Source organism: Giraffa tippelskirchi, chromosome 9 (genome assembly GCF_054371585.1).
Source record: "Giraffa tippelskirchi isolate mGirTip1 chromosome 9, T2T-mGirTip1v1.2.pri, whole genome shotgun sequence".
NCBI lineage: Eukaryota > Metazoa > Chordata > Mammalia > Artiodactyla > Giraffidae > Giraffa > Giraffa tippelskirchi.
In genome coordinates, this window is record NC_137283.1 from 93880044 (window position 1) to 93904094 (window position 24051).

The following is a 24051-nucleotide window of genomic DNA, read 5'->3' on the forward strand; positions in this document are numbered from 1 at the left end:
ACACCTGTTGCTCCCAAGAGTCCAGGCCTCAGAGATTCTGTGTCTCTGAACCAGTTTGATTTTCAGTTAGGTATATGGATTGTCCTGCTTCATTAATGTGAATAGAATTTTTTAAAGTTAGCTTTATTTCAGTATGTCACAAATACCCACTTCTATCTAAGGAAGTTAAAAAATTAACAATGAGCATACGTTATGCATATTATATGGATTATATATTATTTATAAATAATATAGAGTTATATGTTATATATATTACTACTATATTTAAATTTGGGTTTTTTTTTTTTTTTTAGTTGGTAAGTCTATTCTACATTCTAGAGTGTACATTTTAAAAATGTAGCTATAGGATGCTACTGTCAGGTAATTAAAATAGAAAAAAGGAGTCCAAAATGGCAGTGGCTAAAAGACAAAGAAAGAGAAAAGCCTGCGAAAATGGAACAGAGCAAAAATCCGCAGACTGGAGTGAGAACTTCAGGTGAAACAAACATGCCCCCTTCTTGGCTAGCCCAATTGGCATAGGGCAGGCTCAAGGGGAGGAGGAGATGAATGAATAAAAGGAGGAAGCCAACACAGATTGAGGCCTCTCCTTTAGGGTTGGCCCACCCTCACGCCTCGAGGATGTACTCTTCTTTGCTTGCTGAATAAAACTGAGCTGTAACAGAGCTGAAACACTGGTCCGCCATTTCAAATTTTTGCTGGGATGAGACAGAACTGAGGAAGTTATATACCCGCCACCCCCCCCCCACTGATAATAAATGCTACCTGCTACCTAACAACAAATGTATGGTCCCATTGAGAGGAAAAGAGAAGTTTGTGATGTGGAAGGTAAACATTACTGCAGAAATCTGATTGTACTAAGATGATTTTTTTTTTTTTAATTTATGTGAGCAGTTTGCAAACTGGAAAGAGTGGCAGAACTCTGCTTCTACCATTTTCTAGCAGATTATTTTGCATCTGTTTCTTGCCTATTTAACTCAGTAGTTACCTGCTGCTGCTGCTGCTAAGTCACTTCAGTCGTGTCTGACTCTGTGCGACCCCACAGACAGCAGCCCACCAGGCTCCCCCATCCCTGGGATTCTCCAGGCAAGAACACTGGAGTGGGTTGCCATTTCCTTCTCCAATGCATGAAAGTGAAAAGTGAAAGTGAAGTCGCTCAGTCGTGTCCGACCCTTAGTGACCCCATGGACTGCAGCCTACCAGTCTCCTCTGTCCATAGGATTTTCCAGGCAAGAGTACTGGAGTGGGTTGCCATTTCCTTCTCCGGTAGTTACCTGAGTTAAATACTATTCTAGGTAGATTAGAGAGAATTTCAGAATTGGAGATTGTTTTAGCATCCTAAGGTAGCACAGGTTATAATTACTTATGTATCCTCATATTCTCCAGATTAGCAGAAGAAGTTGATTTTAAAACAGCATCTACAGAATTACACTACCACCTATCAAGGTCATCAACAGCCCTGAAACATAAAGAAATTAAGGATTCAAAGTTATCATTAAAATCAGTTATTTTAATTGCTCAAATAAGCATAAGGAATTAATTGAAGTAGGTGAGGGAGCTCACAAGCGGTTTGAGGATATTTGCCGTGTCACCTCATTCCCTGCTGGAGCCAGTCAGAAAGAGAGCCATCCAGCAGACAGAACTGAAAGGGGGCACTCAGCCTTCAAAGACATGCACTTCCTACAGGAGTCCAAGCAAAAATCAAAGCAAATAATTAACAGCCACAGGTTCGGAAAACATGTTGAATTACACAAAAAACAAGGGTCATGACCAATTGTGTACCTGCTGAAGTCGACATTTTAAAAGATGACAATCTAGGAACTCTAAAATGGTTGCGTGGTCCAGCAAAGACACGAATTCAAATGTAAATCATTTAATTAAACTTTGAGGCGAAGCCATTTGAAGAACAAGGTCAAGGCCCGTGTCTTCCCGGTGGGGTTGTGGTCTTCCTTCCGGAGGCGCGCGGGCGGGGCGGGGCCCTAGCACTGCAGCTCCTCCCCCTCGGCCAGCCGGGGGCTGCCGGCCGAGCTCTGCGCGCTGGCGTGGGCCGTGGAGCTCAGCACCTCCTCGAAGCTGCCGCCGCCGTGGTTCGCCCCGCCTACTTTCGTCTGAAACGGGCAGAGAGGCACACGTGCAGTTAGTTCGTCATTTTTGTAATTTTAAAAAATAAGATGGATTACTCTGAAGTTCAGAAATACTTGTTTTCTTGAAAGGGCATGCAAAGGGGATGCAAAGGATGTAGAGAAGTAAGTTTCCTTTCACAGAGGGCTAGGGGTCATTCATATTTGGGTTTGGGGACTGGACTCGAAACTTTAATTTGTATAGCACTCTGTCTGTCTAACTTTAGCAATATTCTCTTTGTCCCTTCTACATCTAAAATTCTCTGCCCCTTCAGGGGCATGTCCAGATATGTGGATTTGCATCGTCTCCTCAGTCACCCAGAGAACCAATTTAATCAAAACGGAATTGAATGTTAGATAAATCCCCCCAATTTTACAAATGTAGGAACTCCTTTAAGCGACGCCAGCTTTTCATTTTGAGACTTAGCAAGGCAATATGAAGTTCTGATAAATGTCTCTTGGAAAGCAGAGTGGATCAAGGGAACATGATCTCTGGTCTCTACTTTGAGAGTTGGAGATGAATCACGGCTTAAGCACTGGTCACCTCACATCTTTCCAGGCAGTGTTCTTTATAGGAGGAATATACCTTAAAATGCAAAGTTATGATGCTTTCAGATGCTCTCTTTTTGTATACTTGTTATTGGCTAATAAGAATATAGTCAGGAAGAAATCAATTTATAATTAAGGAATATGGTTAAGTACTTTGAAAAATTTCTTAGCAAAAGGTCTTTCAAAAGAATATTTAATGGCCCCAAAGGCTTAATGCAAGTCTTACTAATGGTCACATTGGCCCTCCTTTAACCAGTAACAATATGGAAAAACACTTTGAGGAAAAGAAAGGTACAGAATAGATAATGTGGCTGTTCCCAAAATTCTATCTACACCTCACTGTCACTTATTATGATCACTCACAAGGACATAGACTACACTGGGGAATGTACCTGCTGATTGCCTGGCCTGCCCTTCTAAAACTTTCACCAGGTTTTGAAACCAGTTCAGTTCTCGCAAATCACACACACACTCTTCTTCCACTGTCACTAAAATCCCTCTGCCTCTGTAAATTCAGTTACTAAATTGAGTTTTTCCACTCTGCTTGGGATTGGAAAACTCATTCTGGAAAGTGACAGATTATAAATATTTTAGACTTGAGAACCACATAGTCTCTGTCACAAATACTCAAATCAGCCATGGTAGAAAGCAGCCAAGATAATATATAAGTAAATAAGCATGGCTGAGTTCCATAAAAGCTGTATGTATGGACAATGAAATGTGAATTTCATGTAATTTAATTTTCAAATCACAAAATATTATTCTTCCTTTGAAGAATAATTACCATTAAGAAAAAAGTAAAAATCATTTCTTAGTGTACAGATCACTCAAAAATAGGGGACCAGCTGGATTCAGTCCATCCATCTTAGTTTGCAGACCTCAGGCACAGAGCATTGATTCCTCCTCTACTCGTTATCTTAACACTGGGAAGAAGCAGGGGATTGGCTTCAACTATCTAATTTTTCACTATGCTTATTTCTTTTCTGAGAGAGACAAGTCTAATTCAATGTAATCAACTCTATTAATAGTTTCCATCTTCCTCTTTAGTCACATTCAGTCACACAGAGTATTGAGTCAGGTGAATACCAACTACTGATGTTTTCTTCTGGGCCTTGGTTTATTCTTCTCTTCTAGTTTTCAATTTCTCAAATCAAAAGAGAAAATTAAAGAAGGAGGAAACCACTTTGAAATAAAGCAATTTAGCAAAGAAAGGAGTGGACTAAAAAGCAGTTTCCTAACCATGTGAGTTTAATGATGATACAATACAATACTAAAGTACTGCCTAAAGCCAAGGATGTGGGCTTCCCAGATGGCGCTATGGTAAAGAACTCCCCTGCCAATGTAGGAGACTTGAGAAACTTGGGTTCAATCTATGGGTTTGGAAGATCCCCTGGAGAATGGCATGGCAACCTACTCCAGTATTCTTGCCTGGAGAATCCCATGGACAAAGGAAGCTGGTGGGCTACACGTCCATAGGGCCACAAAGAGTTGGACACAACTGAAGTGACTTAGCATGTACACATGTACTTAAGCAGAGATGTGAACAATAAGTTTCTCCTGAACTCTTCCCTTCAAAATGGTTTTTCATCCAAGAATTTGTCACTGTGTCCCCAAAATTATAACTGCTCTTAGCAAAAAAAAATTTCTTTGAATTACTGAGTTGGGTTTCCTGATCTCTCATAATAAAATGTCTAGTTGAAAGGACACAAAAGAACCAGTAAGTATAATATGTCTTACCTTTTATGAGGTTTTAATTTAGGCTATACAATGTGCTTATCAAAAAGTAGGTGTACTGAAAATATGTTCTGTTTGACATGGAACAATAGAACAGTTGGAAAGGATGTCATTGCTTATGCTTCACTGGAACGTGGTAGAACATTCCAAATATGGTTTCATAGGAGCTGATTCTAGGTCTGCTTTCTGTTTGCTTGTTTTAGATGAAATAGAAATTGTGCTTATTGATTGTACAGGTGACACCAGCCAAGATTTCAAGTAGTACACTGATGTGTATTATAAGGATGTGTATTACAAGGATGTAGGTGGAAAGGACTACCTTTATATGATTTTGATGAATTGGCAAGTTTTTCTGGAAAATCAAACGGTCTACACAATTGGGTATAAAATAAAAATGATCCACCAAATGATCCATTGGGTACAAATGCCAGATGGTGTGACAGATAGTGTGAGAAGATGGCAGGAAAGGACCTAACTTCACAGCAGAACATTATTTCTAATAAAACTCAAATATGAACATGATCCCTTTTAAGTGGTATTTGAAAAATCAAGCTTGAAGCAGTATGTGTCAGTACAAATATAGCATATCGACCTGCAGGTTATTTCACTCATCCTTACTGATTCATGAATCATTCCTTCAGCAGGAAACAGCCTCAGGATTCATAATTGAAGAAAGTTACAGAAGCTTTGGAGAAGATTCAGAACACAACAGTAAACTACACAGAAAGTAAACAATGTAAGAAGGGTTAAACATCTACTGTTTAGTTAGGAGAAAAAAAGGAATGAGCAATTTGTAATTGGCAGTTTGACACAAAGAATGATTATCAGCTATTCTCCACTATCTGTGTGGGCAGGAAAAAGGGAAACTAAGCATTGACCATGACCCAGCAGATGGGTGGGATGTGAGTCTTGTAAAATCTATGGGCAGTCATGCAGATATAGGACCTGTTTTCAGGTGGTCTTGACACAGGCTAGTATCCCGGTGGCTGAGTTAGTTTTGTGCATGTCTGAGGGAGGAGGCACGCTCTATACCTTCCATCCAGATGAGGTGAGGAAAGTGAGAGGCTGACAGTGTGGATCAAACACTTGGATCATATGTGTCCTATAAGCTTACCAGATTTTCCTAAAAGCAAAAGTAAATAGGTTGTTCTTTACTCTTCTTTTGCTTCTTCACATCTCCTTCTTCTAAAGGAAACCTAAAAAAGTACAACTTTCCCTATGTCAGAATTTAGCTAACAACAGAATCCATCCTTCTTGGACTGTCTAAGGCTGAGAATCAAATGTTGAGAAATTAACCCCTAGGGTTTTTTGAATCTTCTCTTTTGAAACTAGATATTTTGGCAAGAGAAATGTCTGTGACACTGCATGTTCCTCCCTATCAAAAGTTTTCTCTACAAATAGGGGCAATATAATGGCTCCTCCTGGTTCCTAAACACTCAATAAATGATAACGTTGACAAGCAGAGCAGTAGAACTGTACAACTAGAAACTGCTCATAAGTGAAGTCAATGAAAGCATGGTAAATGCTGAGTAATAATTTCATTCTTGGGCCTTAAATACCTAATCACAGGCCTGGAAAAGAGAAGACCATGTAAAAATCCTCCTTTAAAGGGAAAGACCCTCCAGCTCAAAATCGATAAGTGCATGTAGGACCTCCAGGAAGGAATTACTTACAATCTCATAGACTCTCACCTGGCAGCACATGTGAGGGCTGCATGATTCAGAAGCAGTTGGGTAATCAGCACATGCCTATATCTGCGTTTGAGCTAGTTAAAGGTCACACATGTTCTTAATTTTCCCAGTAATAGGGAAATACAAAGACTGATTGTATACAAAATAGTGATAATATCAAGATGTAATTATGTTTAGGTAACACCTTTAAAAAAACCTTAGTAGTATCAATGATTTTTTTCCTGTTTTAAATGTTCTATACATTTAAGATTAGACTGCTTCTATTTTTGCTCTTTTCTCTTCAGTACATTAATTTATCTATACTCAAACGTGAAATTCAATCAATTTTTTTTAGCACCTACTATACAACAGGCAGAGTACATCATGAGAAACTCTGGGCTGGAAGAAACACAAGCTGTAATCAAGATTGCCAGGAGAAATATCAAAAACCTCAGATATGCAGATGACACCACCCTTATGGCAGAAAGTGAAGAAGAACTAAAGAGCCTCTTGATGAAAGTGAAAGAGGAGAGTGAAAAAGTTGGCTTAAAGCTCAACATTCAGAAAACTAAGATCATGGCATCTGGTTCCATCACCTCATGGGAAATAGGTGGGGAAACAGTTCAAACAGTGTCAGACTTTATTTTGGGGGGCTCCAAAATCACTGCAGATGGTGATTGCAGCCATGAAATTAAAAGACGCTTACTCCTTGGAAGGAAGGTTATGACCAACCTAGACAGCATATTGAAAAGCAGAGACATTACTCTGCCAACAAAGGTCCATCTAGTCAAGGCTATGGTTTTTCCAGTAGTCATGTATGGATGTGAGAGTTGGACTGTGAAGAAAGCTGAGCCCCGAAGAATTGATGGTTTTGAACTGTGGTGTTGGAGAAGACTCTTGAGAGTCCCTTGGATTGCAAGGAGATCCAACCAGTCCATCCTAAAGGAGATCAGTCCTGGGTGTTCATTGGAAGGACTGATGTTGAAGCTGAAACTCCAATACTTTGGCCACCTCATGTGAAGAGTTGACTCATTGGAAAAGACCCTAATGCTGGGAAGGATTGGGGGCAGGAGGAGAAGGGGACGACAGAGGATGAGATGGCTGGATGGCATCACCGACTCGATGGACATGGGTTTGGGTGGACTCCGGGAGTCGGTGATGGACAGGGAGGCCTGGCGTGCTGCAATTCATGGGGTCGCAAAGAGTGGGACATGACTGAGCGACTGAACTGAACTGATACAACAGGCATCTTTTCAGTGTATATCCTGGGAACAAATGCACCATTACAAAATAATAGATTTTGTGACTCAGCTTCATTTTGCCTTCATGCTGTGCTGTGCTCAATATGTGAATGGAGTAGACAAATCTAAATAGTTGAGGGGTGGTGGATGGCGGGATAACCCATGGAGCCAAGTTTATTTCTACTGATACACCAAATCAGAGGAGCTCTGAGCTGTTACTGACATTTCCCTTACACTCTAAATTCAGAGTTCACATATGGTTTGTCCTATCCACATTCATCTATCACATACCTGCTTCTTGAGTAATAGCATTAAGAGTTCTAACCAGCAAAGAGATCAACACAAACCCCAATTCACTTGAATGCACAATTCACTCCTGAATGTTTTATATGAACAACGTTGTACATATACAGTGACAATATTCAATTTTATTTATAGATTGATATGTGAAGCAAAATGACTCGGTGCAAGGCTGCCTTCTTGGCTACACCAAATGCTGTTGGGCCCGCCTTTGGAACCAACAGCAGCAACTAAGCTTTCCTGATGCATGAGCCCACGACACAACATTTACTTCACCTGTACCTTAAGGCTTGTGACAGTTGTCTCAACCCTCTCCTCAAATGATTTGAAAGTAGGAGAATTCCTAAAATAACAAAAAGAGAGAGGTCAGCTCCAAAGACCTAGCTGTCCTAGCAACTGTGCTGTCTGGTTTCTGCTCTTGTTTGCAAACATCGCCTCTGCACCAGAGCTAGTTGTTGGTGGGCCACCTACACCAACCATGTTTTAAAAGATATTTCACTTCTGCTAGGTTAGATCCAGAAACCATAACCTACCATGGAATGTTTCTAAGTAAAATTGTCAGATGCTCAGCTATAGAATAAACAATATAGCATTTGGCAAGGATACAACTGGCATAATTCCATGTTAAACCGTAAATCATTTCCAGTGAGTCAAAGAAGTGATAGCTTAATTTTTCATTTACTAATTAATTATTTCTATCACAATATGCCTTTCCCAAATCCAGTTATTTTATAACCACTGGAAAGTCTATCTGAAGAATGTCATGTTCAAGTTTTCCCACATGGAATTTTAAAAGTCATTTATTTTTAGTGAATGTGAGACAAGACAGAAATAGCTACAGGGGAAAAACGGTTCATATGTTTTCAAACTTTGAAGTTTTTAAGTTTTGAAACTAAGTATTTTGTCAGTGTCCAGGAAGCACTGTTTCTGAAAGTCAATGCCTTCTTTATTTTAGGTTGAAATATACTCATTACTTGTCTAATGCTTGATCAAAATGGTGCTATTTGCATGTGTTATATTTCCTTTCAAAGAAGATACTTATTTGTTCTTACTAGACAGAACCTTGCAGTCTATTGACATTTTATTTGTGACTCAGTCATTGTATTAAATAATCTACATACCATGTTATACTTCTAAGATTTAGATTTTTCATTTGGTGCTTTTTGGTTTCCTATACTGTATTTGTCTACATGAAATTATGAGTTAATGACATCATTACCCTTAAAAGTGATATCAACCAAGTTCAATGATATCAACTAAGTCCAACTAAGGCAACTGGAACTGTCATCATTTTCAGGTCAAATAATTCAACTGAATGTTACTATATTTGATAAGCCACTTTCTAGTTTCTCTTGAGGGCAGAAGAAATAAAATAAGAGAAATGACCTAAAGAAACTTTATACGGGAGAATGGTTATAAAACATGGGCTTCATTGTGTGGTGTGGGCTGTAGCATGGCTCTAATACTATCAAGAGAAAACCAACATACAGAATATGTTTTTGAATGAATTTGTCTTTGTTGGAGTTTGTCTGTCAAGGCTGATACTCTGGATGGTCAGAAATGCATTTGCATCCAGGTTGCATGAATTAACAATGTGGAACCCGGAGGGACCAAGCACAGCATCACATCTTGTATATGACTCAAATATGAGTCAAATTCCTATGAGCAATCCTCCACATGATGAAATATTAGTGAAATTGCATGAGAATGATTCAAAAGTATTTTCTTATTAGCACCTTACTTCCAATGCACATTTTATTTGGCCAAGCTAGTCACGTGACTACCTGTTATCCATCAGTTGTATAGGACCACAGTGGGCAGACACTTAGTTCATCCCAATGGCTCATAGTGTATGTTAGTTGAGTAAAATCCTTTTTTTTTTTTAAAGTTAATTTCAGGCAAGCTCATAAGGAATCCATTTGACCCATAAGTCATTTGATTATTTCTGGCTCCCAGAGAAAAGCCATACTAATTTTTATTAGGACTTCTTTGGACTCTCAGACAAAATTTAACACGTAAGGAAGCTCAGGGCTGCAGGGTGCACTGTTCAATGTTCTTATGCTAGGGGAGCAAGTCATTCACATATAAACTAAGCCATCTATGCTCTCTACTTTCCCCCACATTAGGGAAATCAAATGCTCTGGTCCAACTTGCAAAGTCACAACACAGCCCCAGTGAGAAGAGACATGAGCAGGTATAATAAAACAGACATTCCTCTAATCAGATTACACTAGAGTGCATGCTGGAGAACAGGGAGAAACTGCAAATAACCCTAGAAAGAACTTGGCTTCAAAGTGCTCGAACTATTTAGAGTAACTGAGCTCCCTCTAGAATGTAATCACACCACAATATGTAATATAAACCAGGAAAGAAGAGACACAGTTCTGAATGAAGTAAGGGAGAGCTCCAGGGGCTAGATGTTCTCCCATTGAGCCCCTCCCCAGGGCAGCCCCAGGGTTCCTGGAAGCACCGTGGGAGGAGCCTGAAGTCTGGTTCTAGCCCTTTATTTTTAAACATGATGAAACTGCTATCACTGAAACGATCTTCCCAAAGCTGCCAAGTTTACCCCTAGCATAACTGGGCTACAACCTGCATCCTCTGACTCCCAATCTAACATTTTGATTTTATCTGACCGTATCACTACGTCACACCAACTGGAAGCCAGAGGAACACCTTTCTCCGGAGTTTTCAGCTGACTAGTAAGCTTAATGGCATTTTTATTGTTCAACAGACTCTTCACCTTAATATATCCTTTAACAAATCCTAATGTTATCCTTTCTAGAACTGTAGCCCTCATTGTCTCCTATTTTTTCATTTAATGCTGTGGCAATAAAATGATTTCCCCCTTTACAGCTGTGCTTGGAATGTTCCAGGCCCTGTACTGAGTGCTTTATGCAGACCATACATCTCACAACAGCCATTTGAACTAGATAGATTCTCATTTCTCCTAGTATATGGGCAAGAGAATGGAGATTGAAGTAGATTTGGTAAATTGTCTCAGGTCATACAAATCAGGAATTGCTGAATTTAAACTAGTGTGTCCAGTCAACAGCCCAAGTCCTTCACAACTGCAATTCTTCTATAGCATTGTCAGCCTTTTTTTCCTGAGTGCCATCAGAAAAGAGAATATAATAGGTCATGGCACTTCCCCTCATATAAAAAAGGAAACAATCCACAATAAAAGTAACACTTCATACACATTCTGCATTCAGATTATGTAAACTAATTTACACACATTACCTCATCGCAGGCATACTTATGGAATGGCGAATGGAGTAGCTTCAGGGCAAAAGCAGATTAAAGGGGAAACAAAAAAAGAAAAACGAAGATAGTACAATATAAGTATATGAGAAACTCCTCATTCACAGTTTTAAAACAGCAATTTCAACTATATGAAGTATTCCCTGCCCTCCCCACCAAGATGATATTTGTTTTTGTTGGATAGGATGGGCCACAATCATTTCCAAAGGAATAAAGTAAGAGCAGATGGTCCATGGCTGCATATTATTTTATTGGGTTAGCCAAAATGTTTGTTCGGGTTTTCTGCAAGATCATATGGAAAATCCCAAACAAATTTTTGGCCAACCCTATACTTTCCCTGTAAGCCAGGAAATCTGAGGAGAGTGTCTGGTTCTCCCCAAGTCAGCCTAGCAGCCCGTGTACATGACTCGGGGGACATGACTCCTGGTCCAGCTCCCTCCTCCTGTTTCAGGAAGACAGTCAGGGGCAAGGGGCAGTGCCCAGCAGGTAGAGCCAGGCAGCCAACAGCTCATCATCCCATTTGAAGCTCATCAGAGGACTACACAGAGTTAACATGAGTCAATCAAGGAAAGACGCCAAGTAAACACACTTCACACAGTCCAACGTGGGAGCAAGGGTTTCCGCCTCCATCCTAGGACATCTGGTACAAGGATCGACTTTTCTGAGAATTCTAAGAGCATCAGCTGTCTCACATTATTAATCTTACAGCGATTGATTCTTGTCCCTGACTGTTATTTCTATATGAGTTCCGCTTAGAAATCAGGGTGTGTGGAGGGAGGAAGCAAAATGGGTTCATTTTCCTATGTGAGCATTCCCTCATCCACTTTCCAGCACAGTTCCTGTCTGCTCCTCTCCCAAGAAGCTAACAGGTAAGGGATCAAACCCTCCCTCACCTTCCCCAACAGTATCCCCTGAGGTTAGGGTTAGTAACTTTACTAGAACTTTACTATTACTCAGAAAGAAAAGGACAAAGAAATACAGCGGATACTTACAGACACTCCATTTAGAAATCATAGGCAAAATATTTCTTTATAAATTACATTTAAAAAAGAGAATTACTAAAAGAAATTCATCAACATTATCAAGCATTCACCTCTTAAATACAGGTAGTTTTCTTAGGAAAAAAAATTTTTTTTAATTTATGTAATAAGATTCCACCCCAACGGAGGCTTAAATTCAGAGACCTGGAACTGACAGTTGCACACGTGTTAACATTGGGCTCTCCACCTCAACTTCAGAGGGTACAGAAAGTTGAAGGTGAACCATCTGCCTAAATAACAGTTATAAGTTCAGAAAAACGTGACAATCTAGAGGAAATAATTCTGTTTCTCGACTTTACTTTCTGCCAGTGTCATATACATCTGCAGTGCACAATTTCCACTTTCCTTTTCTCCTAAGGACCTCTGCCATGTAGACGGGCATGATGCAGAAAGAGATCCCTGAGGATGACTCAGCAAGTGAAAGTGATGCATTAATAAATGACTCAGAAATGATATAAACAAGAGCTGAAATAGATGCAAACACATTAGATGCCCTATACTCTGTAACTCCCTGGTCAAGAACCCTCTCAGGAAAAGAGCTGTGGGGCTGAGGCACGCCCACCATGGTGCTCTGGGGAGGAAGGGAGCTGCAAGGGAGGGAGCTGGTGGGGCCTCCGGGGCAGCGCTTACCCGATGGAATGAGACCTGCAGCCATAGCAGCACAGGAGAGAAAAGCAGGAGCAAGGTTAGCACATCAGGATGCAGAGAAAGGACCACACTGCCCGCTGTCCCCTCTTTCAAGAGCCCCAGGGAAAAGATAAGGGACCCCAATCCCTTACTCTTTTTGAGTGCACTGACTTTTTAATGTCTTCACAATTGCTTTACCAGCTCTTATGTGCTGTGCTTCTCACCATTTTTCTCATGGCTGTAGCTGGATTCTCTGTCAAAGTTACATGCCTCGTCCAAAGATTTCTCTCCACTAGATTACACGCTATTTTGAGTGAATTCACCCAGAAGTGCCAAGAAGATGGCAACATTATTATTATAAAAATGATTCTAATAGCTTGCATTTCTTCACAGAGTCCTTTCATAAATGTGACTTCGTGTTAACCTCAGAGAAAACCATTTGTTAGGTAGCTATTAGCCATGTTATCCAGCAGACAGAGAAGGAGGCAGAAGAATTCCGTGACTGGCTGAGGGGCCTTCACTTAGGGGTCATCAGGGTAAAAGGAGGACCTTAGCTCAGGAAATAGTATTTATTTTTATAAAACATCTAAATTAAATCTTAACATAGTGTTTTCACTCAGTTATTAAAAAGTCTAAATTCTAAGTTTTGGAAATCTGTGAGTATTAACTTATAATGATTTTAAAGCAAAATTGAGAGGTCCTGTGTTTCTCCTGAGGTATCTAAATTTTTCTGGCAATTTTTTTGAACAAATTCAGAAATGTGTTCCCAGAATTCACAAAAGGATATTATGATGTAACCAACAAAATATAAAATAATATGATATTAATACTTTCAAACTGCAAAGGGGTTCAAAGTAAAATGCCTGCAATAACATTTTTAAATTTCCCATCATTTTATCAATTGGCAAATTAATTTGAACCCCAAATTGAAAACCCACTAATTGTTCTCATTTAAGAATCATTATTGTATTAAACTTAAGTCATTTTCAAATATGACTTTTACGTATACTGCTTGTTCTAGTATAATTAAAAGTAATAATCCTTTGTAAAACTTGTTTTCACAGGGACTTAACCTCATTTATATATAGATGTTAGGTATTTAGCTTGAGAAAAATATAGGTCAGAAAATATAGGTCTACAAAATATTACAGGATCATATTTGAATCTCTAGTAATAAAGACTACATTTCCCAATATTTTTAGACACAGTTTATAATGGAAGTGTGTCCTCTACACAGAGCAGTAATTAATGAAAGTTTGGAACTTCTGGGAAACAGATTATCCATTATGCTGAAACAAAGCCACATTGAAACAGGAGGAGAGGCAGTCAACACACCCTTGATATTATGCCCAGTTCATGCAGGAGCATGAGTGTGTCAACATGCTGTATGTGTGAAACACAGTCTTCATTCTTTACAACTCATGAAACACAGCACACTCCTGTTCAGGGACTCTCCCTAATTTCTGTCCTGGAGGGCCACCTTGTAACTGAGATAGTTCCTTAGTAAAGGTAAAAAGTAGCATTTATTGAATGTTTAGTACATGGCACGCTCTCTTCTGCTACTTGCGTAATAACCTGGTGACGTTGTCACTCTTATCTACATTTATAACAGGACACCCAGGTACAGGTAAGCTAAGTTACACCTGGCTTCCTCAACACCTGACCAGTTGAAGTCAGATCACCTGGGAGCTTATTTCAAACGGATTCCTAGATGCCATCCAAGACCTACTGAGGTGCAATCTCAGAGAGAGAGGTGGAATCTAGGAATATGCATTTAACAAGCTTCAGAGGTGTCTGTAAAGTCTCCTACAGTTGGAGAAACACTGTTCCTGTTGGCAGTATTATGCCACTGTGATCATTGTTTCAACTAAGCCTGTGGAAAACAAATTTTATAAACATGACAAAATATATTTTCTGGGATATAATTGGTGATAAGGTCTTTTCTGTTTAAAGGAATTATTTAATTAGTTTAGATAAATGCTTTCCTGCCATTGAAATGACTGCAAATTTTATTCTAATAAAGCTAGGGTTAATTAATAATCCAGAACGCTTACCAGTTCATCACACGCTGCCTCTGAAGAATTTTAATTGCTTTTTGTTATTGCTTTATTAGCAAAAATGAAGATAAAGCAATGTACTCAGATTCATGCATATGCACTTACTTAATTCTAGCCTCATGAATGCCAGGTTGTTAAGATGATGCATGAATGTTGGGCACAATCCAGTAATTTTTGAAGTCAAAAAATAACTTAAACACAAAGATATACATATTTGCCTCTAGGCATCAAAGCTGCAGGGTAGTACAGAAAGCAATAATTTAAGAATCCAGTAAAATAATATGCACATAGTTTTTAAAAAGAAGAAATACAAAATGTACTTGAGAAATTTTTAAAAATTGAACTTGATTTTTAGAGAGAAAAATGACATTGATTAATAAAGAAAAATCTCCTAAGCATATCAGCCAAATTCAAAATAAACTATGATAAGTATTTAAACAAGCAAAAAAATATGAGAGCAGAAATTGTATGTAAGATAACTTCCTAGAATATAATATAAAAAATAAAAATGGTCAATACTACATTGTTCTCAATTCAAAATCTTGATATGCACCCTAATTTTATATAACAAGTACTGAAAATAACCAAAATGTGCAAAGGAACTGGTTTAAAAATTTTGCTACAGCTGTGCCCTGGAAGATAATACATCCGCTGAAAGTGAAGATGTAATAAACATTTATTAACATATTCACAATATATCTCCAAAGTAAAGAAAGAGTATTACCAGATGCATGTATCCATGGTACCTTTTTAGAATAAAAGAATAAATATCTATATATTTAGCATAGAAAAAAATATATGTACTAGCTGTATGTATACAAAAATGTAACCAAGAAAAGTTTATCAGAGCATATTCACTGAAAGCATATTTTAACTTAGTTTAAGTTACAGTGATTCAAATTCAGTGTGTGCTGCATTCTTTTGGAATCTCTCCTTATTACTGGTGACTAAAGGTACCCTCTGTCTTCTATTTTTACTAAATAATAGAAAGGGCATCTCTGGGATCAGGCCCACTAAGCTGACCTTTAGGTAGAAAATGTCCCAATATAAAAATGTATCTCAGTCACCAATACAATCAGCCACATAAAATTTTAATCCAATTAAAGAAAAGAATGCCTTAGGAAGACTAGTCAATGGGTAATGCCCCTCCTTGTCTCTGAAAGCCAAAGGCCTAGCCTCTTCCGCATGGTTCTTTCCCACGGTACCTCATGTCTCCAAACTTCTTGCTGATGGCCGTCCCAACATTGCTGAAAGCTGCAGTTGCCTTCTGCCCTGCATGACTCAGGGTCTCATGTGTTTTCTTGTAGCTAGAAATAAAACAGAAAAATAAGAACAGCTTATATATCAAGACCGCCCATAATACATTCATCATCCTTCTCTCTCCTGTCTGCTTAGTCGCTCAGTCGTGGCCAACTCTTTGGGACCCCGTGGGCTGTAGCCCGCCAGGCTCCTATGTCCATGTGGATTCTCCAGCAAGAATACTGGAGTGGGTTGCCATGCATTCCTCCAGGGGATCTTCCCAACCCAGGGATCGAACCTAGGTCTCCCGCATTGCAGGCAGATTCTTTACCATCTGAGCTATCAGGGAACTTTTGAAAATTCCCTTTCCAAAACAGATTTGGGAAGATGATCCACAGAAGCAATTGCTTCTGTTTGTTGGGAAGGAGGGATTGGTGGCTGCTCATCAGCAGGAAAGTCAGATCATGCAATCTGAATTCAGTAAAAATACATGTTTGTAAGTCTAGATCTGAATATGCAGATCTTTAATCATAAATAATAGAACTGCTCTGATAGTAGAAAATTATTCTTAAAGAGATGTATTAACTCTATGAAAAGACAATGAAAGCTCTAGCCATCAAAGGTTACACAGATTAGAGAATGCATATTTCAAAGAGAAATTTAAGCTTTTACTATTTATGTGGGTAAAAGGAACCATAAAAAGGCAAAATAGAACTAGTACTTACTTTGTAATATGGAGAGAGGTTGGAATGAGAAGGGTGCATAATCTTAAACTAACACAGTGACTTTTTTCAAAACAGTTTTAGGAATACAGTACTGAGATGATCTGTTCCTAAGCCTATATCCCCACAAGGCTGACTCCCCGAGGGCAAGGAAGCCATTCATCTTTGTGTCCCTAGGATCTGGCAGCAGGAAAAAGGTGAAACTGAATAAATACTAGATGAAGGAATCAGTGATTGAAGAAGAAGCTCCTCTGTGGCTCTGAACTGGGAGTCAAGGCAGTAAGAACAGAGTGGTGTGATGGATTAGAGAGAGAGAATGGACAGACTTGACAAGAGGTTACTAGTGACAAAGGGAACAAGACAAAAAGATTGGCTTCAGGTTTTAAGCATGGTGGCAGGAAAGGCAGTTGTGTGTCCACCGGCCTGGGAAATTTCTAAGTGTTAATTAATAAAGCAGACAACAAAAGCACCTAACCTGAGGGAGTATGTAAGTCAAGTCACTATAATGCACTGCTTAGACTTATACAGAGCTATACATATTATATAGGATTTCCCAGGTGACGCCAGTGGTAAAGAACCTGCCTGCCAATGCAGGAGACATAAGAGACGTGGGTTCAATCCCTGGGTCAGGAAGATCCCCTGGAGAAGGGCATGGCAACCCATTCCAGTATTCTTGCCTGGAGAATCCCATGAACAGAGGAGCCTGGTGGGCTACAGTTCATGGGGTGGCAAAGAGTTGGACATAACTGAAGTGACTCAGCATGCATGCACATGTACTATATTTAATATAATTATATCTCAACTGAACCAAAAGATTTGAACTGATTTTTTAAAAATTAATTATTATAAATGAGATGGTTGGATGGCATCACTGATTCAATAGACATGAGTTTGAGCAAACTCCAGGAGATAGCAAAGGACAGGGAAGTTTGGCGTGCTGCAATCCATGGGATCGCAACTGAAAATCAATTATTATAATGCACATACCATCATATTCCAATATATGCTGTTCCCAGGTAAGTTCCTCAAAACTCCCTGCTTAGCCTAGAACACTTTCATGCATATGGCACCTCCAAGAAGACTATGTCCTATGAAATCCATTATGTGGGAACTTCCCTTATCTCTCCACCCCTTCCACCTCCCACAAGTCATCCAGCCCTAAATATACTATCAGACTCTAAGCAAATGCTTTAAAAGACGCAAATGCTTTAAAAGACCCTTGTTGGTTTTCCTTGGGACTGAAATCACTTTAGTAATATGGTATTCTATTATTCTTTTTTGTTAGCAGGAAGAAACAAGTCTATAATATTATCAGCACCATATGTTATTTATTTACACAATGCCTATGTTTTTAGGAAGTGTAAAAATCATGTATTATCTAGATGATAAAATCAAACCAAACATTCATTACTAAACAGACATTTCCTAGGGAATTAGGGAAAGATACATATTACACATGACAGCCTAAGTGAAGGGCCCCTCTGGAGTTATGCACTGCACAGACCCTGTACCTTATGGTGCATCCTAAATGGGTTTGATCTTAAAACTGAATAAGTAATATACATCCCCATCCAGATGCTAGGAGCCTGCATCTTGAAAAAGGGTCCTTCTGTCAGGCCACTGATAACCCCCAAGGAAGTCAGCATAGTTGCATTTTACTCCCTTTACTGTGCCATGAAATTCTGTACATAGTTTGTGCTGTGCTCAGTCACGTCCAACTCTTAGGCGACCCCAAGGACTACAGCCTGCCAGGTTCCTCTGTCCATGAGTTTCTCCAGGCAAGAATACTGGAACGGGTTGCCATTTTCTTCTCCAGGGGATCTTCCTGACCCAGGGATCGAACCCACGTCTCTTGTGTTTCCTGCACTGGCAGGTGGATTGGATTCTTTACCACTACACCACCTGGGAAGCCCACATAGTTTATACTATTAACACTTAAAACTGTTTTTCAACTCTACCTCATAAAAATATGTTCAATAATATTCAAATAATGAAAAACAACTTAATGCTAACCTTCTGATTGACCTGACAACCTTCTAATTTAAAAGGAAGCAGTATTTAGCATTTTAGATTACTAGCATCTCTTATTTTAAGCTAAATGTGAATTACACCATTGCTGAGTTCCATAACTGACAGAGCAGGAGACTAATACATTTTCCTTAAATAAAAGTCAAAATGCTAAGATATCCTCAGGTTGCTGTCAGCTATGCACTGGAAGGCAGCAAATTCGAGAGTATTTGCTCTAAGAAGTCTGTGTTGTGTGCCTCTCCTCAGGGTTCCCATAATCCCCTCTGCACAGCTCTTTCCAAACATTGTTCCTTCGTGCTGCAATTAGGGTGTTTGAATCCCTCTCTGTGACTTATCTGAACTTCCTGAGGGTGGGGACCACATCTTGTTCATCATCACTGTATCCCCAGTGCCTGAAATCAATCAGAGCAAGAGCCCCATGAGGCCAAAGGGAGGAAACAGAGTCCAGTTGGATTCCCTGACTTCAGGTACAAGGTGCAAAGTCAGGACTTTGCAGGGTGAACTTTCCCATTCTAGACAAGAGCCATGGTGACCTTAAAATGAGGGAGGGAAATTTGTCCTTGCGTGCTCTAAAGCAACTCCAGCAAATACCCGCTTTGGGGGAATATGGGCTTCCTTGGTGGTTCAGAAGGTAAAGAATCTGCCTGCAATGCAGGAGACGCAGAGATGCAGCTTCCATCCCTGGATCGGGAAAATCCTCTGGAGAAGGAAATGGCAATTCACACTAGTATTCTTGCCTAGAAAATTCCATGGACAGAGGAGACTGGCGGGCTAGTCCATGAGGTCACAAAGAGTAGGACAAGACTAAGCAACTAAGCATGCACACACATGTATATATTGATGAGAACATTGAGTTCTACTCTCTTAGCAAATTTCATTTATACAATAGTGTTTTCAACTATAGTCATTATATTATACATTAGCTCCTCAAACCTTATTCAACTTATAACTGAAAGTCTGTACTCTTAGCAACCTCTCCCTATTTCACCCATACCCACCACCTCCAGGAACCACTTTTGCATTCTCTGTTTCCAAGAGTCTGACTTTGTTTTAGATTCCACATATAAGTGACACCATGCAGATTCTATCCTTCTCTGACTTTACTTAGTGTAGTTCCCTCAAGGTCCATCCATATTATTGCAAACAACAGGATTTCCTTTTCTCATGGTTGAATAATATTCCATTGTATGTGTGTGTGTGTGTGTGTGTGTGTGTGTGTGTGTGTGTCTTTACATTTTAAGGAATGGGTAACCTTTAACTGTTAGAACAAGTGAGCTGTTTGGCTGGCATATCGACAAAGGGCTCTTCCTCTCTTCATATCCTAGTGATTTGAAAATCAGTGTTAATAATCAAAAGGAGAAAGCATGTCATCCTCTAAAGTGTTCTGACTTAAAGCATTTTTCTACATGCAGGTAGAAGAAAAAAATTTAAATTCAACAGTCTTTTTACAAGAAGACATTTTATAGCCCAAATCTATTTTCTACTATGGGATTTAAAAGAGAGCAATACTTTAACAATTGCATATGCGGCACTTCACCAAAGACGCAAAAACTATTTAGGCTTCTTCTCTTCCAAAGGTTCCCTAAACACAACACCAAATCACAGATTTACCACTTGAATCTAGAAAAGTAGAACCTACGTTCTACCTTGTGTGATGAGGCCAGTAAGAAGAATGAACAACCATGAGAGAGATGGGCTATGTGGTCTCTTAAAATTAGGTCTTTAATCTTCACCGGCACTTCTGAACCTAATGGTGCCAGAACAATTCCTCATAAATAAGATATAATAATCTTTACTGACCACAATGGGCTGGAAGTCTTAGAAGCACAAAATCAAAGAGTAAATAAATCATATACCAAGCTTCAATTTTCAAGCACTGTGCATTTTTTTAAAAGCTGAATGTTAGAGTTTTACTCTTCTATATATAGGGTGAATTTATTAAGCTTCCAAAAGATGGAATAGTTGAAATTCCATTCCATGACCCTCTCCCCTTTGTAGACTACCATTTGGTCTATGATACAACTCAGAGGGGTTTATTGTTGGGGCAATTTCACGGGTTAGCAAAGGCCAAACACTCACTAAAATGAAGCACATCAGTTTGAATAGCCCACCATGACATCAGGTTTTCAAATTACTTTTCCTACTATCTCCAGTAGAGATTCAATTTCTCCTCTAATGGTCTCCCCACCTCTTTCTCCCAAGGCCACCCACCTCCCCTGTGCCTCCTTAAAGCCTAAAAACATCATAAAGCTTCAGAGAAGGAAAAAGAAGAGGGTAGAGGGACTTTTTGTGTGTGTTCTTAGAGTCTCTGAAATCAAGGCACCCAAAAAACTATGACAAAACAATAGCAACAACAAGCCCTGGGACACAGATGACCTCTTGACCTAATACTGTATGGTTATCTTTCTAAAAAGGAGATAATTTTAATCGGCTGTGTAGTTATTCCTATTCATCTGGTTTCATTCCAATTTGAATCCTACCACAAACTAAAACATGCAAAATCTTTCATTAACATATCAGAGGTTTTCATTTCATTATAAATCAAACTAAATAGGTCATGACTGTTTAATCAGTATGCAAAGTATTGCCTCTGGAACACTTGTAGTGCCTTGACAGCTAAAATTCTTTTCAGTGCTTTGAAATCTAATTCTATCCAAGCTAACCCTACCCCAGTTCATCACTCCCTCACACCAAAATTTTCACCACATGATGCATATTGTTCTAAAATTGGTATGATGTACATTAATAGCAAGAATTTAAATTGCATCAGGGGAGAAAAAAAAGGAAAGATGGGCGAATAGAAAAAATAATGAATCTTACACACATAGCCATCACTCACAGTTAATCCCAGTTAATATATTGGCTTCCTTTCAGTCTTTTTTCTACATATATATATTTTATAAGTGAGATGAGTTTTCACTGAGTATTATGTTAGCTAGCATTTTTCCATGTAATTAATTTTTTTGGAAAAGTAGCATTTTAATGGATGCAAATTATTTGATAAACAATAATTTATTTCACCATTAAAAATATTCAGGGGAAAAATAGATTCTATGATCACACCCTACCCCCTGTCCCAACATAGGACTTTTCCCTTCCTTCAGCAGTCAAGAAAAAAGGGTGGAAGAGAATGATCTCCTGAAATTATGTTGCTGATAGACTCAGGCCTCCCTCTTAAAAAAGAGATTTATTCTTCTTTGCAAAAGAAAGTTCGAATCATTCCTAAAGGTTAGTGAGACCATAATCATCTGTATTATTAACTAATCTCTGAGGAAATCTATTCTAGTCCTGTAGCTTTCACTGCATCAATATGTAGATAACTCTCATGTCCATCTCTAGCCCTGACTTTTCCTCTGAGTTGCCCCCTTGGGGCAACTTGTTGGTCTGTTGGCCATCTCAGACTAAACACAGCTCAAACAGAATTTTTTTCAACATTTTATTTTGTCCTGGTTGCTAAGGCATGTCCGACTCTTTGCGACCCTGCGGACTATAGCCCAGCAGGCACCTCTGTCCATGGGATTCTCCAGGCAAGAATACTGGAGTGGGTTGCCATTCCCTTCTCCAGAGGATCTTCCTGACCCAGGGACTGAACCCAAGTCTCCTGCACTGCAGGCAGTTTCCTGCATTTCCAGCAGATTCTTTACCAACTGAGCCACCAGGGAAGCCCTTGTATTGGGGTATAGCCAATTAACAATGTTGTGATAGTTTCAGGTGAACAGTGAAGGGATTTAGCCGTATACATCTATCCATTCTCCCCCAAACTCCCCTCCCATCCAGGCTGCCACATAACATTGAGCAGAATTCCATGTGCTATACAGCAGATCCTTGCTGGTTATCCATTTAAAATATAGCAGTGGACCTGTCCATCCCAAACTCCCTAGCTATCCCTGCCCCCCACACATCCCCCCTTCCCCAGCAACCATGGTTCCTTCTCTAAGTCTGTGAAGCCAAAACAGAATTCTTGTATCTCCCCACCAGACCTGCTTCCTAGAACAGGAAACAGGTGTACAAAGTGTCAGATGCTGTTCTGCACTCACTGAATCCTCACTACCTATGATAGGTACTAATATGATCTCATCTCATGGAAGCCCCTCTATGCTTGGGAGAGAAGTATCAGCAAAGAGAAAAACTGTTTCCCACTCAGATACTAGGAATGTAATATCTTTAAGTTCCAAAGGGTAATAGTAGGGAAGAAAATGCATAACACAAGGTCAAAAATTTCTTGATGGTGGAATCTGGGGTCAAATATAGGAATCCTCTAAGGTTTCTCCATCAGGCCCCACCCCCACAACACACAAAAGGAAGAAAAATCACATTATGATGTGGGCACCTTCTTCCCTTTGGCACAAGACCACCTGGCAAGCATTGAAGGAAAAAAAATATAGAAGAAGCAAGACAGCAGGCTGAGTGATTTCTTTTTAAGGAAAAAAATACACTTACGCAGTAGTTGTCTGCACATCATGCCAGCTTCTGCTAAAGTTCTGTTTTAATTCATTCATCAGGTTCATGCCGAGTTTTTGTTTTATCTCCACAAGATGCCTTTCTTTTGCTGATAAAACTTGTCTTAAGGTTGTAATTTCGTCTTCCAGCTACAAGCAGGAGGGAAAATGATGGGGGAAAATGTCAGACCAGGTGAAACATACAAGGGTGAAGCTCTCAGTGACCCAAAGCACCCTGGGCACGCTCTTGTTTACACAGCCCCATGCAAGGCCTTAGCAAACACATCCTGTAGAGGAGTCTAATATTTTCAATGAAAGTAGATTTTTTAGTTTGAATGATTCTAAACGTAAACACTACTCCTTGTAAAAAATTCACTCATACAGCAAAATACAAAGACAATAAAAACCATGTGTAATCTACTAGGAAATAGACACTGCTTAGAGGCTTTGGTTTTCAATCGTCCAAATGTTTTTCTAAAATTATACATAGATATAATTTTTGAACAGAAAATTGATGTTGTAGTCTATACCAAATAACTTCTTTTCAAGTGCCATTAGTCAGTGTTATTTGTTTGCCATCCACACCTAAGCATACATTGTGGTTTTGCCAAGCTGGCACTTTACTACTTACTTTTTTTTTAAAAAAATGGAGCATCTAAGTCTCCTTTACATTCCAAGTGTCACTCTACTTCTGACCACAAACAGCATCACTAACCTTGTCAGTCATCTTGCAAATGTGTTCCCTGGGTCACCAGAGACATAGCTGCTAGAAAAACATCTCAACAATGACAACTACTTTTGCAAAAATAGTGTTGTAAACCTTTGTATTCACAAAAAATCACTTAAACAAAACAGGCAGAAATACTGAGTCAACCATCTGAAATATTCTAGTAGAAAAGAACACTATCTTGGAGCTTTTAATATCAGCCAAATTTCCTAGTAATCTAACATTGTCCACTTTTTTACGGTTGTGAAATGTTTTTGTATGTTCATGGAAATCTTTCTGAAGTCTTTCTAAAATGAATCC

General features: G+C 39.2%; 1 protein-coding gene across 3 annotated transcripts in view; it reads right to left on the reverse strand.

The window, feature by feature from the left end:
• Positions 1-1489: 1489 nt before the first annotated feature.
• The window catches only part of TPD52L1 (TPD52 like 1), an 88152-nt gene continuing 65590 nt past the window's right edge, over positions 1490-24051 (reverse strand). The window contains exons 3-8 of one of the 3 annotated variants that reach the window (XM_081524423.1): positions 23026-23174; positions 15802-15903; positions 12543-12557; positions 10852-10890; positions 7894-7954; positions 1490-2105 (exon numbers count right to left, since the gene is read on the reverse strand). In XM_081524423.1, coding sequence (XP_081380549.1) covers positions 1977-2105; positions 7894-7954; positions 10852-10890; positions 12543-12557; positions 15802-15903; positions 23026-23174 — 495 coding nt within the window. In that variant the 3' untranslated portion in view covers positions 1490-1976. The remainder of the gene's footprint in view (positions 2106-7893; positions 7955-10851; positions 10891-12542; positions 12558-15801; positions 15904-23025; positions 23175-24051) is intronic. The other 2 variants (XM_081524422.1, XM_081524424.1) reach the window with 2 other exon arrangements.